The 18,169-nt window shown below is 45.4% G+C and overlaps 1 protein-coding gene across 1 annotated transcript in view; it reads right to left on the bottom strand.

Moving 5' to 3' along the window:
• The window catches only part of Hydin (HYDIN axonemal central pair apparatus protein), a 291,897-nt gene that overhangs the window by 174,578 nt on the left and 99,150 nt on the right, over positions 1-18,169 (bottom strand). The window contains exons 14-17 of the mRNA XM_041650001.1: positions 17,549-17,649; positions 15,124-15,259; positions 12,485-12,649; positions 9,901-10,053 (exon numbers count right to left, since the gene is read on the bottom strand). Of these exons, the coding sequence (XP_041505935.1) occupies positions 9,901-10,053; positions 12,485-12,649; positions 15,124-15,259; positions 17,549-17,649 (555 nt within the window). The remainder of the gene's footprint in view (positions 1-9,900; positions 10,054-12,484; positions 12,650-15,123; positions 15,260-17,548; positions 17,650-18,169) is intronic.

The raw sequence follows: 18,169 nt of genomic DNA, 5'->3' as shown, positions 1-18,169 counted from the left end.
CACAGCACACCGCTTTTTCCTTCCCTAAAGTCTTTGCCACAGCCAGTGCCTGCTAACGCCTATTCTGACCGTTGCACTGGAAGCAGCGAACCCGTCTTAGTGTTCCTGGTCACTTTCACCTTGCTCCAGGTTCTCCTTCCTTAGCACTCATGGTGTTCTAACACAGTACATGATTTACTTATTGTAAGCTCTACAAAGGAAGGGATTTGTCATTTGTTTGTGGGTTTTTTTCACAAATATATCCCAAGTATCTACAGCAAGATATAGTATATAGTTATATTACATGTACAGTACAGTGTATATAGAAGACACTTAATAAGTATCTGACAAATGAAGCCAGGTATGGTAGTGCATATAATCACAGCACCTGGGAGTGAAAGGCAGGGGGGGTTACAAGTTCAAGGTCAGCTTGAGTTGTATAGCAAATCCTGTTTCAATAAGTAAAACAAAAGTTAATGAATGAGGATATCAGTCTTTTATTCAAACTCTTTTTGATGGTTGTCTATTCACTTCTTATATAGGGTAATTTGTTTACTTCAGGTTATAACAACTCAAAATATTAGACATTTCTTCCTTGTATTAGGTAGAGATATGACTCATTTTGACCTCCTATACGTAGTTTTTGGTCCTTCCTTGGAGTTATGCAGAGTAAATTGAACACCCCCATTGTACTTAATTGTCCTTCAAATCCTGCATCCCAGACTTAAAGGAAAACCTTAGATGTCAAAGTGAGGTTAAGATGTCAATTATAAAAAAAGACTCATGCTGTAAATATTAATTAAAATTTGATTTCTGCTTCTTTGATGGCAATCTATTTTCTACTTTTAGACTTTGCCCTTGTCTTTGAAAGTCTATAATGCATTCTGCTTGGAATTTGATCTCTTTCTAGAGTTCTTTGTTTTATTTTTTTTATTTTTGGACAATTATCAATCACTGTCTGTTTAAATATTTTACCTCATTCTTTATCCCCAGCCTTCCAGAACTTCCTGATATTACCTCTTTATTAGAGTTTGTCCTGGAATGTCCCCTGGAGGCTCATGTCCTGAAGTCTTGACCCAGCTGGTGGTGCTGGTGGGAAGTTCTGGAAACCTAGGAGGTGGGGCCTAGCTAGTGAAAGTGAGGTCACTACTGCATGCCTTGAAGAGGATATTCAGGCCTGGGCATCTCTTCATTGCACCCCACCTCCTGGGTGCCATAAAGTTTCCCCATGGGCTCTCAACCACAGGGATAAAGGTCCAAGTGGTCATGGACCGAAAATCTCTGAAACCACGAGCCACAGGTAAGCCTTCCTCCATCTAAATGATCTCAGCTATTCTGCTGCGGAGAGGCGCAGCTAACGGATACGCGGTGTCTTAGCTTCCTAACTCCGTTTCTTTACTTTTCTCTCTGATTTGTTTTAGATGGCTTCTCCTCAGTTTTCTTCCAGTTCACTAATTCTCTCTCCAGCTGAGTATAATATGCTGGTAAACAAGCCTAATGCGTTCTTTATTTTGGATTTCAAAATTAGGTCTGAATAGTTGATATTCATCTCTGTAAGGTTTTCAGCCTTTGGGAGAACTGCCAAAATTCTGATTCTGATATCTAGCTCACCAGCAGCTCCTCCTGGTCACCTACAGATCTGATGAGCACACTGGGTTTAGGATTTTTAATCAAGCACAGTAAATATACATCCAACAGGCCTGATGTGGGAAATACATAAATGCCCAAAGCACACTCTCTTTCCTGAGGAGCTGACGTGACACTGAGGGAAGCCAGGAGGAGGCCGAGGAGAAAGCACCTCAGAGGAGCCAAAGAATAGGGTGCTTCTCTTTCTCCAGAGGAGGGCAAGCTAGAGTCCTCCAACTGTGACATACGCATTTTCCCTCCGAATGTGAGATTAGACCCAATTAACAAGTGGTGTGTTCCTAATTATATCACTATTGATTAAAAAGTCTAACACACTCTCTCTAATTGTATGTATAGGCAATTATTTCAAAATGAATAAAGCATCTTCTCCCTACTCTAGTAGCTATTTCTGCTCATTTAACTCTTGATTCTATATCAGGGAAGAAATTACTTATATAAAATATTTAGTTATTGCCAGTAACACACATTGAGAAAAGGCTATAAAAAGAAAAGCCATGGAGATGGTTTAGAAGCTTCCAGAATAGTGGCAGTACTAGATAAGAATGTGATTATTTTCTTGAAAATCTTCCCCACTTCCCAGACTTCTCCAAGTCATGGGCTCAGGAGAAGCTCTCAAAGAAAACAATGTATTTAAAAGAAAAAAAATCACCCTCTGGGCTCACTGGCTTTGGAGGCTACTTCAGTCTAAAGTCATCTTCTTTGGACTGGAGAGATGCTGAAGTGGTCAGCAGCACACACTGCTCCTCCAGGACCCAGGTTTGATTCCCAGCACCCACGTGGGCTCACAGTCATGTGTAACCCCATCATCAGGGGACCGGATGCTTTTTTCCATCCTTCACGGGCTCCAGACACAAAGACAATGCACATACATACATGTAGGTAAAACCCTCACACACATGAGATAAAAAGACAAATTCTAAAAAGCTTAATTTATCCTTCTATTTAATTTCCAGGGTATATTTCTAGCAAAACAGAAAAGAAGAACGTAAAGATACATGCAACTCAGTTAGAAATGTCCTGAGATACTTGCGAGAGGGTTAGAATAGGGTTGTGGTTGTGGAAAATGATATCACATTTAACTCTTAAAAAGTTAAGAGTCTGCCACCAAGCAGTGTCCACAGGGTGACATCCCAGATGCCGTTTAGTCCCAGTGCAGACGAGAGGCTGGATCTGGGCAGTGAGACCCACTCACCACCCTTAGGAACTGACTCACAGGTATCTGTACAAGGAGAAACCAAGGTTTAAACCCAAATGTTCATTTCCCAATTTGAAACTGAGGACAAACCCTGTTAGACAGACCAGAAAGCTAGTTCTATTTCCTTGTGCTTTGTAAGCCTACGTGGAAAAGAAGTAAACTGCCTGTTAAAATGAAAATGAATTAAATGAATCCCAGAAAAATACTTTTCAGATCTACAAATTGTGTGTGATGAGGACATGGACAGACAATGTTGAGGAAAATTGACTTCAATGTTGACATTAATGGAAACTGTAGAAAGTCAAGAGTCTGAGCAGTTCTCAGGATTTCCGAATGAGGAATACCTCTAGAGACACAGAAACAGAGGAACACAATCAAACATTAAGGATTGTTTTAGACACGCTAGGACCTGAACAGAGAGAGTCTGTTTGTTTGTATCTGAAGGACATTTGTGGGAAAAAATGCTAAACCTTGCATAATTCACTCTTTTCCAAAATTTCTCTGTGCCTTTGCCAATCACTCTCGCCTTGTCCTAGTGGAGCATTAGACTACGCAAAGGACTCTAAGTGCCTGCCTTTCCAGAGCATTTATATACGGTTGTTTATAGTTTTACATTTCTGAGACCGAGGAGATGGCTCCATATACAAGCACAAAGACCTGAGCTCAGATCCCTAGGACCCATATAAAAAGCTGGTGTGGTCACCCATATATGTAAGCCCAGCTGTGGATTAGGCAGATATCAGAGGGTTTCGGAGGCTTACTGGCCACCAGCCTAGTTCCAGGTTTAATGGGAGATCCTGTCTCAAGTCTCAAGGAAATAAGACAGAGAGTGACATAGAGGGACCCCAATGTCATCTTGTGCCTTCATGTGATTATATGGGCGCACATAACCTCTCATACACATGTGCACCTACTATACTCCCCCCCCCACATATAATTAAAAAGATACTCCTTATGCAATAAATTTTCATGATGTAGACAAACTATTATTGAAAGGAGAAACAACAGGAATGTGACACAATATTACATTCGTCTTTGGGTTCAAAGAAACACTTCCTAAGATAGCTTGTTAATTTATGCCCCCAAAGTTATTATTTTTTTTTTAAAAAAAATCAGTCCTAAGGTGAAAACAGAACAATTCTCTAAGCCATTAGTCACAAATATAATATCAAAATGAGTTCCATAAGAACTATAAATGCAAATTCAATTTTCTGTAGCCATTTAAAAAAATGGATCAAGATGGCTCCATTTCACCTAGACACTTGGTTAACGTAGGCTGAAGTCTTTGGGTAAAACCATTTCAGTATGACCTACACAATTAAAGCAACAGATGGAAATAGAGTTTTCATCTTTGGCTAAGCAGTCCTTCTCTCTCAGCATTTTTAGACTTACAGTCTTGAGAGTCTAGACAGCTACTTTTAGATAAGGTGATGGTAGCTGCTGTAACAGACCCCTAATGCTCAATGGGTTAATGTAATAACAGCTTATTTCAAAGTTGTGATAGAGGCAAGGATTGGCTTCTACCCCCCAGTCATTCAGGACACTCAGCTGAGCAGACTGTGGCACAGTTGGACACTCTGGCCATTGGTGAATCACTAGACAACAATGCAGAAAGGATGGGGGATTGAGTGCTAGGATTTACACACCAGCTCACTTCCATTGGCTAGAACTCCCCCACGAAGCTACACCTAATGGAGGCTGGGAAATGTAGTCCAGGTCTGAGTCCGCAGTATAGGGAGATTGGTGCGGTGAGCTGCTGACAAAACTACCTGGTTAGTTTAACTCACAGCTACCTACTCAAATGTACCGCCAAGCCCAACTCTCAAATCTCAGATTTGGAATGGTAACAGGCTCCAGTGAAGCCCATTCCCTATGGTGGGATGCCATGCTCAGCCTTAAAGCAGGGGGGAGGGAGGGGCTTGGTCCAGCCTTAACTCAATGTTCCAGGCTTTGTTGACTCCCCATGGGAGGTCTTACCCTAGGGGAGGAGTGGGGGCGGGGGTGGGAGGAGCGGTGGGAGGGAGAACTGTGTTTGGAATGTAAAATGAAATTTAAAAAAAAAATAAGATAAAAACTAAAATGAAAACAAAGGGGCTCCGGGGAGAGACTCACTTGGCATTTCAAACCCTATGAGAACTGTAGACCCAGACTTCACCTTCATCTGCTTTCAGGAAAAACAGAGAGATGGCTGGGAAAGAGAGCAGAAAAGAGCTAGGTGAGAGGATCCCGCTCTGCTGACCCCTCTGCCCAGTTTGAGGCTTTCGAGCACTCTACATAGTTTTGTTCGAAACTCAGCTGAGTCTACGAGACTCAGCTTACACTGCAGGTATAAGTCAATGCCATCTAAAACATAAAAAAGCATGGTGTCTTTCAGAGCGGGTACTGTCAAAGTCATTTCATTCACTCTGTTTGCTTCTTGCTCTGACCAGGGGCACAGTTCAATCCTCTAGACACCATGAAGCGAGGCTGTGGCCAGGGTGAGTGCTATTTCAGGCCAGAGGACATTGGGTTTCGATGGGTGTATACTGTCTCTATTTGATTCCTGCTGAAACTGGTTGGATGTTCCAGAAATAAGACCTAAGTTGTTCCCAGGGCTGAATCAGTGAGTTTTCTTTTTGATGAAGCTTATTAATCAATGCCTGGCATAAAATGAGACAGAAAAATACATCATAGGCTCTAAGAACAAGGTACAATAAAATGTCAGATGCTAAGGTCCTGGGCTGCTCTCCCTGCCAGTCAGATTCTACGGCACTGCTGTGTCTGTGTGGCTTTGCCATTTAACTTTCAGGTGAACCCTTTCCTTTGTGGGAGGGCCTAGGGCATGCGGTATCTTCTGGTGTGGGAGGAACACTTGGCTAACGAAATGATAAACATGACGGTTGTGGAGACCATATCCCGATCTTTGAAGACCACACGACAGGAAGATGACAATAGATAGAGATGGCTTAGGAAGGAATGCTCTTAGGGAAAACAAATGTGGGCTTGAGGCGCCTGCTCAGCTGCCCTCCTAGGGCCGGACATATTTCCGGTGGTGGCTTCGATGAGATGCCCTCTCCAACAAGGTCTTGGTCCCCAGTCGTTGGCAGTCTGGGGAGGGTTAGGAGGTGTGGCCTAACTGGAGGAAGAGTGTCACTGGGGGCAGGCTTGGAGGTTTTAAAAGACTCAGGTTTTCCTTTGTGATTTGAGATGTGAGCTTGCCACCTGTCACCTCTACTCTGCTACCACAGACTGTTAGCCCTATGGAACCGTTAGCCAAATAAACCCCTTTCTCCTATAAATCACCTTGATCATGGTGATAACAGGAAAGTAACTAAGGTACCACCCATTTAGCCTCCTGACCTAATTAGCTTTGGGTATCGACTGTGCCTTCCACACACCATGGTGGCGATGGTTAATAGCGGTCACGTGTGAGGTTCTAGCACCTCGTAAGTTTACGTAAACCACAGGGTTATCGTCATTTCACTCAAACCTGAACTGCTCTCATATAGCACAATTACAGCTCGACAGTGTTTTGCTGAAAAAAAAAATATAGATTATGACACTGAGAAAATAAAGATGGATTCTGAGAAAGAATTTAAGATTCTTGCCAGAAAGAAGTGGGTGGTGATCTGTGGTAGAGAGAATTCTAAGATGGGCCCTAACATGTCCATCTCCTGGGACACAGCTGTCTTCTCCATTTTCAGTCACATGCTAATGTGGGTGCTCCTCGGAAGGGACCTGGCAGACATAGCTAAGGTCCTAAGTCAGTCAGTTCACCTTCAGATGGGGAGATCATCTTCAGTGGGCCAAAAGGAGGCTGAACTTTTGGAAATGCCAAGTCCGAGCGACCTAAAGGAAACGCCACGTGATAGGGCAGCTGTGGTGTCCCAGTAACAGTTGAGAGGCGTCCATGTGACTGCAAGTGAAACAGGAAATTTCTACTGCAAAGCAAAACTCTGCCAGTAAACTGAGGATCCCAGCTGTGGGCCTTTCCCTAGCCACCCCTCCCAAGAGAAGTGCAACTCAGCTAACATACTTATTTCAGTCCTTGGTGATCTGATAAGAAGGAAGCAGCCATTCCAGGCCTGGGTTATTGGCCCATAAAAGCCAATAATAAATTAGTATTGTCTTTAATCCTAGATTTACGGCAATTTAAAACATAGCAATAGAAAATTAACACAAGCGTCCATACGTTTCTTTCAAAAGATGCTAACAGCAAACCCTCCAAAAATTTCCCATTAAAACATCAGATGGAGCTGGAGAGATGGCTCAGTGGTTAAGTACTCGGGATGAGTTGAGTCTCACAGACAAATAAGCCTATGCAGGAGCAGGGGTTTGAGCTCCCGCAGAGCACTGGAGTTGGGTTTCCGGCACCCCCACCCCAGGCACATACACATAAATAAAAATTAACCTTTAAAGAAGATCTTCAGCAATGGGTGTCTGCCTTTGCAGCTACTTAGGGCTGGGAAGTCAGCCATTTTCCCAGTTCGCAACCAACATACATAGGAAGTACATGCTTGTGTTCAGGTGAACATGGCTGTGGGAAGGATGGAGGGTTTGTGACCTTTTACAGCTCAGAATCCATGCCCTCCTGTGATTACTGATAAACCCTCCTCCCAAGGTTCCACACGGCTAAGCTTAACATCTGCTTTTGATTTGGTAATGGGCTACTCCCTCCATTTCTTATGCGAGCTCAGCTTCCACAGCAAACCAGCCGGGGCCTTTTTTATAAGTGTATTTAATATTTTCCATAAAAGGCAGAAGTGATTGCTGCTGTTTGCACGTGTCACACTGGCGGGGCTTCGACAGGCCTGCTGCTCTGCAGGGCTAATAACTATGAAGCCTGAAGAAAATAGCACCGTTCACTTGAAAACAACGACTCCTTTGCCATTTGAGACCTGTGAGGTTCCCTCCCGGGAAACGCAAGGAAGCAGATGACAACAGGAACCCACGTGTGGAGAGAGGGACTGCTTTAGACTTCTATTATCTCAGCAGATGATCCATTCTCCGTGGGGCAAGAACAATGAAGAACTCACCAAGGCCTGGCTCCCTTTCATCATCTAAATGGCATCCGGAGTCATAGACTCCTCTCCCTTGAAATGAATCATTTTGCTGCTTCAGACAATTGACTGGAGGGGCAACAGGGAGGCGCAGAAGAACTGATGTTAGCCTTTTCAAGGGAGGCAGGGCAGGGTCATGACTGTAAGTGTGGTTCTGGAGTCACATGGCTTAGTGGTCAGTTCTGGAGTCTGTCATTTATAATGAGGTGACCTTGGGCTGATTTTTCAATTGAGGTTTCAGGTTCTCCAGCTATTCATTGTGTTTTCTCTTTTTCTTTCAAAACAAGGTCTCACTCTGTAGCCAGGAGTGCCCTTGAAAGCACGACCTCTGGGATTTAGATGTATGCTGTCACATTTGGTTTGACTCCCCCCAGAGCTGAAACCCTTACAAAGATGAACTAAAATGGGTGTCCGACATCTCACAGCTTGTCCATCACACAATAAACAGTGGGCCTTTGATGGAGGAGGGCCATCTGTCTATGTGTTACTCTCATTGGTTAATAAAGAAACTGCCTCGGCTTTTTGATAGGCAGGATTTAGATAGGTGGAGTAGACAGAACAGAATGCTGGGAGAAAGAAAGCATAGTTTGTCAGGCGCCATGGAGCCAGCCGCCAGGTCAAACATGCTGAATCTTTCCTGGTAAGCCACCACCTCATGGTACTACACAGATTATTAGAAATGGGTTAATCAAGATGTGAGAATTAGCCAATAAGAGGCTTAAACTAATGGGCTAGGCAGTGTTTAAATGAATACAGTTTGTGTGTTGTTATTTCTGGGGCTAAGCTAGCCCTGCGGGAGCTGGGCAAGATGAAAAGCAGGCCTGCCCGCAACTCATTACTACAGGCCTTATTCACATGACTTTCCAAAACTTCTCAGCTCATTTGTGATCTACAGTCCAGGTCACTCTCAGGGCTATCTGTCCTACATGGACCTGAGCCTGGTCCTGTCCTATGAAAGATTCTGGAATGGCTCCTTACTGTTCGCACCAATGTGCGTTAGGCCCTTCCAGACGTCTGTGTATCTCCTCCAGACGTCTATGTATTTCCTCTAGACGTCTATGTATCTCCTCCAGAAAAAAATACCCCAGGTCACTTGAGCTTTGCGTACAGGCTGCAGCGCACACAAACTGCAGACGTGGTCGAGCATTGCCATATGATGTTCTGTTTGGTCCGTGTCTGTCTTAGATAGGGGTTTCTATTGCTGGGAAGAGATACCATGATCCCAGCATGGCAACTCTTATAAAGGAAAACATTTAATGGGGTGGCTTACAGTTTCAGAGGTTCAGTTCATTATCATCATGATGGGACATGATGGCATGCTGGCAGACATGGTGCTGGAGCTGAGAGTCCTACATCTTGATTGGCAGGCAACAGTAAGTGAACTGAGACGATGGGCGTGGCTTAGAGCATATATGAGACCTCAAAGTCCATCTCCTCCCATACACACTTTCTCCAACAAGACCATACCTACTCTAATAAAGCCACACCTTCTATTAGTGTAACTCCCTAAGAGTGGAAGCCAAAAGAGGGTGCTGAATCCTTTGGAGCTGTAGTAAGCTATTCAGTATGGGTGCTGGGAACTGAACTCAGCAAGCACTCTTAACTGTGGAACCATCTCTCTACCCCATACATCCTTATAAATTGTATTGAAATACTCTCTGAAGAAAGGGGAGAACAAAATATAGGGTAAATATATTAAGAAATGTATACCTAAGGGGAGTCTAATGAGAAATGATTCCAGCTACAGAGACAATGTTCTTCAGAGGGTTTGGTGCTGGGCTTAGGCGTGTTCAGTAATTAATAGCAAAAGCTGGTTGTTTCTAAATTATCTTCACATATGGGATCATATGAAATACATCTGTTTGTTTACCAGATATGCATATTGTGCTTCTTGATTAATAAAAGGATTATAATAAAGAGAATTAAGGACGGGAATGGCATAGTTTCATACTGCCTCTGGTGCTCATTTTTAAACACATATTAGGGAAACAGGGACACTGGGACATCAGCCAAAGTTGTGATAGCCCAGGACTTACTCACCATGCGAGCCCGAAAGTATGCAGGGATGAAGGACTGGTTAGATAGCTGGAGAATTCTTGAAGTGTCCTTCAGGACATAGATGTTGCCAAAATCAACCTGAGTGGGATGTATGAAGATAACCGGGCCTTCTCCAATGCTCTGTATATGACATGCCTGAGTTCCACAAGAGAAAGAACACGGGGCCAGGTGAAATGGTTACCATTAAGAGGCACAGTGAAAACAAAAGCTTCTAGTCTCCTCTAATAACACAGAAGAGGTGCGAAGGGTGCTGATGTGAGCTGACAGCCCCTTCCCACTGTGGTCAGAGGGACGCAGAGCTGAGCACATGTGGTCAGACATGTCTGTCTAGCCTGGAATGCATCCCTGGGATGGTCAGCTTCTCTAGGTCAGCCCAGGGTCACACAGTAGAGAAACTCAGACTCTTGGAGTCATATGCCCAACTCAGTCCTCCAGTCTTGAGAACACGTGACATGAGGCCAAGCATCAGTGCTTCTGTCTGGAAGTGTCTGGTTTGATGCCCAGTTCTGGCATTCTGGTAACAGTTGACAGGCAGAGCTGTTCACATAGCTGTGCAGGTTGGTGGCTGAAATCCACACTTTGAACTACGTGAGCCCTTGTTTTCCCTAAAGCACTAGCTACCTCCTCCCCAGCTGCAGCTGCGCAAGGCTGGAGTGGTCACAGTGAGCCATGGCGGGGGTGGGGGTTTGCTGGCCTGCTGCTAGTCACTGATAGCATCTTCTACAGAAGCGGCCAGTGAAAACCTTAGCTCATCATGCTCTCTAGGCAGTCAGAATCAGCTCTGTGGACACCACCCAACTTCCATGTAAACTGAATCCCAGGGAAACAACCTCCATCAAGACTCAAGATTTATCGGTTCAGCCTAAGCAGCAACGTTCAGTGTTTCTGTCCCACCTTGCTTGGAGACTCTTAACAGCTCCGGCAGGTAAACAGTTAATGTAGTTGCTCTAAAGGGAAAGATCTGGGAAGTCGGGCATGAAACTGATCTTGCAGCCTGTAGGTGACTGAGTGAAGGTGAAACTTGGCTTTGCTCTGGGAACAACTGAGGAGCTCGTTAAACATACAGAGATGAACTAACTGGGGACCTTGCCTTGGGCACCTGGAAGCCCCTCTAGGTCCAAGTCTCTTCCCAATCCTAAGATGGCTCCCTTAATTAAGATATGTGCTTCCCTGCTCCCCTATCCAACCTTCCTTTATCCCAATCATCCCGTTGCCCCAAGTTCTCCCCATCCTACCCTTCTCACTTTTCTCTCCCCATCTCCCCTTACCCCCCTCCCACCCCACCCTTAAGATCCCGATTTTTTGCCTGGCAATCTTGTCTACTTCCCCTACCAAGGAGGATAGCTATATGTTTTTCTTTGGGTTCACCTTCTTATTTAGCTTCTTTAGGATATCCTGGGGCAGCTGAAGATAGGGAACCTGAAATGATCCTATCCTATAGCCGTACTGATGAATATTTTGCATATCACCATAGAACCTTCATCTGGCGATGGATGGAGATAGAGACAGAGACCCACACTGGAGCACTGGACTGAGCTCCCAAAGTTCCAATGAGGAACAGAAGGAGGGAGAAGATGAGCAAGGAAGTCAGGACCAAGAGGGGTGCACCCACCGACGGAGACAGTGGGGCTGATCTATTGGGAGCTCACCAAGGCCAGCTGGACTGTGACTGAAAAAGCAAAGGATAAAACCGGACTCTCTGAATATGGTGGACAATGAGGGCTGCTGAGAAGCCAAGGACAATGGCACTGGGTTTTGATCCTACTACATGTTCTGGCTTTGTGGGAGCCTAGCCAGTTTGGATGTTCACCTTCCTAGACCAGGACGGAGGGGGGAGGACTTTGGACTTTCCACAGGGCAGGGAACCCTGACTGCTCTTCAGACTTGAGAGGGAGGGGGAGAGGAGTGGGGGGGAGGGGGAGAGGAGTGGGGGGAGGGGGAGAGGAGTGGGGGGAGGGGGGAAGGAGTGGGAGGCTGGGAGGAGGCGGAAATTTTTTTTTCTCAATAAAAAAAAAGTATGTGACTGGTACTAAGAAACTCAGTATATGTAACTTACAGACATCTATGTACCTCTATGCTCACATGTATACTATATTCATTTGTATATGAAGGCCTATGTGTGTTTTGTGTACGTGGCTATATATATGAAAGTCTCCATGTGCAAATTTATGTGTCTATACAAATGCACTAAAAATTTATTTCCAACTTTTTGAATAATTAAAATGTTTCTTAAAAAAAACATACAGAGATGATGACCAAGGAAAAGATAACTCTGTGTGTGTGCATGTGTGTGTGTGTGTGTACACGTGTGCATGCATATGAAAAATTTTGGTCCTTAGGTTAGACTTAAGAGCAATTACTAAAGCACCTTACAACTTTTGAGCGTATCTATGTATAGCTTTCCTAGGTAGGGTGACATGTGTTTTAGTACTGTAGAATAAAAACAAAGTCCCAAAACTACAGAAACCAGGGGATATACAGTGATGGCATGTTGTCAGCGAAGAAGATAAAAGCACTATGGTAGCGGAGCATGTGACCTCAATTGCAACTCTGAAAACTGACTCACCAGAGGGGGGTCTTGGCTCCCAAAGACGGAGATGTAAACTGTGGATCTGTGTTTACCAGTGACCTGGGTCTCCAAGGATAGTGGTATGTGCACGGTGCTGTGGGGGGGGATGACCCCGCAGGGGGAGGGGCTGGAGAGCAGGACAGCGGGTGGATTCTCATACAGCTACGGAGAGACAAGAGAGGGAACAAATGTCATATTGGTTTATTTTGAGATAACGGTCATTCTGCATCCATGGAGAGTCATTAGGAAGGGGCGTCTCGCTCATCATTTACAGCAGTCTTGAGATAAAGACCCTGGTTCAGCCAAAAGGACATAAGGTTAAGTGGAATGTAGGTGAGGCAAAAGATCCCGAGTTCCCAGCACAGTGAGATGCAGAATGAGCACAGCAGGCATTCAGGACAATGGCCTTTCATGGCCAAGGTCTATATCTAGGTCCTTTATGCCTTCATGCTTCATTTTCCATTGCCTTAGACCTTTGTACCCCATTAATGGAGGCCATGACTCCAGCAACTCCTGAGCACGCGGTCCTCATCCCACCTGCAATCCTTTGCTCTTGGGATCTCCTTCTCAGCCTGCTGCTCTCCCTGACCTGCCTCGGGGGCTTTTGCTTGAATTTGCTCCAGTTACCTGGCTCCCAAAGGCTGCAGAGGTGAGGCCTTGCTCCGAGTGCATCCAGTGAAGTCCTTTTCTATAGCAAGGGACCACCTGCATGTCATCATCTCTAGGGGCTGGATATATTTTGGAGCCTAGCTTCTTCTTCCCAGTTCTGGCCCAAAGCTTCCCCTGTAGGTCTGATTCTGAAAACCTTACTGAGGGCCTTAGCTCTTGGCAGAAAGGCTCAGCATGCAGTCTTCTCCCTTCTAGAAAACCCCTCCCTTCCTGCATCTGGTCTGGCCTAACACAGCTTAACACACTCTTATCTTTGTGTATCATTCTTTGGCTGAGCCTCTGGAGCCTGAGACAAAAATAAAAGTCTGTAACACTGATCTTTATCCAAATATTGATATTTTGCCTGCTATAGTTTTTAAAGTTATTTTAATATCTTAGAACATGTGGCAAAAAAAAACTAAGTATCTTGATGACTGTGTAAGCTTCACCTTCAATTTTGCACCCAAAGCAGGTCTTACCTGGTTCCCAGCTTCTGTGTTGAAAGTGCTTCCCTTGACCCTGCAGCTCTGCTCTCCATTCTTGATATGACCATGCACAACACAGGGCCCTACTCTTCTGCTCTTGGGTCTCTGCTGGATGTGTCCTAGAGCTTGGTCCCTGGTTTCTGAATGTCTTAGAGAAACTCACATAATAATTCCAGCTTCCTTTCCTACATAATAGTCCTTTGGCTAGTGATCTTGTCCTGGTTAAGCCTTCTTTGTTCAATTTAAACACATAAGTTAGCTCTTTTCATGACTTAGGCTTGCAGATGACATTTTGGTTACTCTAAACATGATGTTTCCCCCCTCCCCAAGTTTTCATTACAACAGATGACAAGAGCTGAAGATAAAATCCTGGCCATGCTTTGACCAATGGCTGCCACCTCCCTTTCGCTGTATATCTCAGATGCAGCCCAAATCTTTGTTGACCCGTGGCCCCCAGAAACACTTAACCTGGAGCCAAATAAAGCTCGGTAGTGGTTTGAATGAGGAATGTGTCTCCTAGGATCAGGCATTTGAACACTTGGTCCCCAGCTGGTGGTGCTGCTTTAGGGTGAGGAGCCTTGCTTGAGGAGGTGCACCGCTGGGGGTTGGTAGCCTCTCTCTGCTCCCTGTGTGTTGAGATGCACTCAACCAACTTCTGCTCAAACTGCTGCTGCCACGCCTGCTGCTGCCATGCCTCCGGGCCATGGTGGACTCTTACCCTCTGGAACTATGTTTTCCACAAGCTGTTCTCCGTCATGGTGTTTCACCATAGCAAAAGTGACTATAAACCTCCCAACTACCCTCTCACCCCATGGATATATATTGCAGTCCATATGCACAGAGCTAAATTTTAACCCCAAATGCTTTCTTGGTAAACTGCAGGTCATTGGTGACCCTCCATTTCTCTAGTCTATATAAGTCTTTCTGAGTTTTGTGCATATGTGACCTGTTTGGTTCCCCAGGTAGCCAGGTGCAATGGTGTATAGAAGGCTATAGTTCATAGGCATCAAGACACAGTCTCTCTTCCTGTGTAACCCCTAACTTTCTGGTCCAAAAGGTCCATTAATAAACACTTCATTGCCACGTCTTGGTGATGCTATTCAGTCATGGCTATGAGCACAAATGAAGTCTCCCAGCTCATTTCCCAAGCTTGGTTAATTCACAGACAATTATTTGCAGGTGCACTTCTGCATGTTGGCTTAATTGACACTTTCCCTTCTTTATCAAGGACAATTTCCCTGGGAAATTAACAGCAGTTTACACCTGCAGCTGCTCCTTCACACAGACAGCAGTCCAGCTGTGCCTTCCAAGCCCAACACCCAACTCATTTGAGAGCTAGAATTCAGACACAGAGGAGGTCATGCGTGTGCACCGGCATGCGGCTTCTCAGAAGGATGCTTCTCTCTCTCTCTCTCTCTCTCTCTCTCTCTCTCTCTCTCTCTCTCTCAGTGAAGGAGTCCACCAGAATAGAGCTCAGCACTGAAGAAGGATGAAGGAACTCACCTGGGGCAGGACCTTATAGCATCCGGGAAGGACATCATGATTGACAAGCTGGATGGTCTTCTCATACGGGTACTTCAGGAAGCAGCGTCCAAAGTTCACCTCTGTGGTCACCAACTGGAGGGTGGGCACAACACACCTGCTCAAAGGAACCCATGAAACAACTGAAAATGGAGAGCTTGTTTACACCCGGAAAGGCAGAATCCTAAACTAAGTGCCTCTGTCACTATCACATAGCTTTTCTCTATTAACTGTATTAGTGGGCACCGTGGGGTCCAACGGATCTTTTCAACTCTTCTGTGCTACTCTCCCTTTTAGCCTCACTCACCAGTAGTTAATCAGAAAACAAACCTCCAACAGCTATGGTTGCTGGGCAGTGGCAGCCCTTGTCATTGGCTTTTCACTGTGTTCCTCCTGTGTTTGTGTCAAATAGGACCAATGGCTGCTATATGAAGTCTTAGTTAGCTGTGACACTTAGGATGGGTCAGAAAACCTCCAGGGACTAACAAAGCTCTAAATAACAATAACAATTCTAATTCCTGTGCTGAGTAGCTTCTGGGATGAGTATGGTCCTGCAGCCTCGCCCAGGACTGGAGCTATGTCACAGCTTCTTGCATGCGGCCCTGTGTCGCTGTCGTTCAATTACTCAGTGACTCGGGTTTTATTTCATGTCTGTAGCTCTCAGTGTCTAACCCGCCCTGTGTCACTGTCTGACACAAAGCACAGAGATGCTGAGGACTGGATATTAAGTTCCATGGAGCCCAGCTGAATGCTGACCTTAAAGTCCGGCCTGTGCTACTCTGAGTCAGCTGCTTTCTGTCTCACGTCTCCCTCCCCTGGGGATGAAATGAAGGAGACCCGATGACATAATTCAGTGGGGCTGTTACTCATAGGGCAGTGTGGAGGAATCCAGGAGTGTGAAAGTGCACAGCAAGAGGGGATGAACCCGGGCCGAGGGCATGGCAGGAGTCACTGCTGGCTTGCTGAGGGGATACCGTGGGGTACAGTTCTAAGAGAAGCTCTTCTATTCCCGCAGCTGCCATGGGAAATGGTAACATGAGGGTCCTCTCTTTAACCCGATGCCTGTTCCTGAGCAGGGATGAGTGTTCATTTTTATTTAGCATGCAAGTTGTCAGTTGACCCGATGGCTTTCTCAAAGCTAATCCTTTGCTTTTTGAGCCAGTGCGGTTGAGAGGGTTTATAATATTTCACGTGGGTCACGGCGAACCCTAGCAGGAAACTCACAGTCCCTTTAGGCATTATTATTTTTTACAATTCTGAACAGCTGCAGGGAAAAGAGGCCGAAAGGTATCAGAAACAGCCAGCATGGGAGTCAAATGCAGCATCAGATCCCAGGCAAGGGCAAACCTCAGGGAGCTACAGACTGGACCAAAGAGCTTTCCTGTCTTCAGTGAAATAAATAAACAAGTCGGATTGTAGCGGCATATGTAGACCGAGGCAGCAAGAGTTCTAGCTCCTCCCAGGTGGACATTTGTCTCTATTCAAGCTTCAGACACACACAGGGAGGCCAGTTGTTATCTCTGCACCAATCAGCATGTCTGCACTGTCTTTAAGGTGTGTCTTCCTAAGATTCATAAGACCTAAATCCCAGACACTGACATCCTGCTCTGCTACAGCCTTCTCTCTGTCCACAGCGTATTTGCTGTGGGAGGCGTGCGGCCCCACTTAAACGAGCCTTACCGGCTCATCAAAAAAGAAAGAGAAGCTGGGGGCCCGGGAGACGTAGCTGTGAGTAAAGACTTTCTGTGCAGACACAAGGAGCTGAGTCAGGAGACCCCATACGCATGTAAAAAATGTGTGTGGTGGGACGGAGAGCCAGTCCCAGATGTCCCATGGCCAGCTAGTCTTGGTAAAACAGTGAGCTCCAAGTATACTGATAAACCCTGTCTCAAAAATGAGGTGGAGAGACAGAGGGGACACCCAAGATCAATCTCTGGACTCTACACGCACACATCTGGAGTGAGTGCATCCCTACACTTATGTGTACACTTATGTATGTATGTATGTATGTATGTATGTATGTATGTATATGCATACACACAGAGAGAAGATGACAAATTCATATTAGAGACTGACAATTGCACCTTCTACTACATGGCCCTGACATATCAATAAAATTTAGCAATTGTCACCTATCTGCTAAACTCTTTCAGTTATATACTCTACAAGACCCATCAGAGGGCAACACAGCACGCACAGAAAACCTTTGGTCCTTTGCAAACATTTTGTTTCGAAGTTTTGCCCTTTGCACCCCGGATTCCATTTTCCATCTCAGGGAGGCAAGAGGAATCAGGTGGGCAATGTGTCTAGCAGGCCAATTGCTTTGTGGGAAGAATCTGGACACTGGGCGCGGGGCTGGGAGGGGGGGGGGACAGGACGCTGGCAGAGAGGAACAGGTGCATGCTACCTGGCTGTAATCAAGAGTGCCAGCACTTCTTCTCCAATGCCCTCCACATCTACCACCAGCGCCAGCTCATATTTCTGCACAGTGTTGGAGCACAAAGTCACCTGGGAAGAAAAAGGGGACAAGTTGCTGCTTGGAACAGCCAGCTCTCTGCACGGGGGAGCCGGGAGCCGGGGCGGGAGCTTGAGTCAGCACGACTTCTAAGTGCTTTGCTAGACGGCTGGTGTTTTACAGAAAACAAGTTACATTGGTGGGTCAGGCATTGTGGATGTTTTCAAACGCTGGGTTAGAAACCCAATGCTATTAGTACAATAGGCTGGCTCATTTCTGAGGTGCTTTTTTTTTTTTTTTATCGTGGGGACTTCATACCCACACAAGTGGGGGAGAAATGACCACAGGTGGTGAGAAATAACAAACAGACTTTCATTATTGTGGTTTAAATTGTTCTTTATGCTACAGGCAGCTATCTAAATGATAAAACCGCAATATAACTGAGTAAACAGCGTAGTGAATTTTCTATTACATGACAGGGAAGTGAAAATAATTGTGTATTCTTCAGAAACTGGCAGGGGCAGTCAGTTTTTCAAACTAGAAATCCGCCTCCTCTTTCCGCTTTCCTTATTA

Source organism: Microtus oregoni, unplaced genomic scaffold, assembly GCF_018167655.1.
Source record: "Microtus oregoni isolate MIOR12 unplaced genomic scaffold, Mior012 000004F_ref0000308, whole genome shotgun sequence".
NCBI classification, from domain to species: Eukaryota; Metazoa; Chordata; class Mammalia; order Rodentia; family Cricetidae; genus Microtus; species Microtus oregoni.
This window is presented reverse-complemented; position numbering and strand designations above follow the sequence as displayed.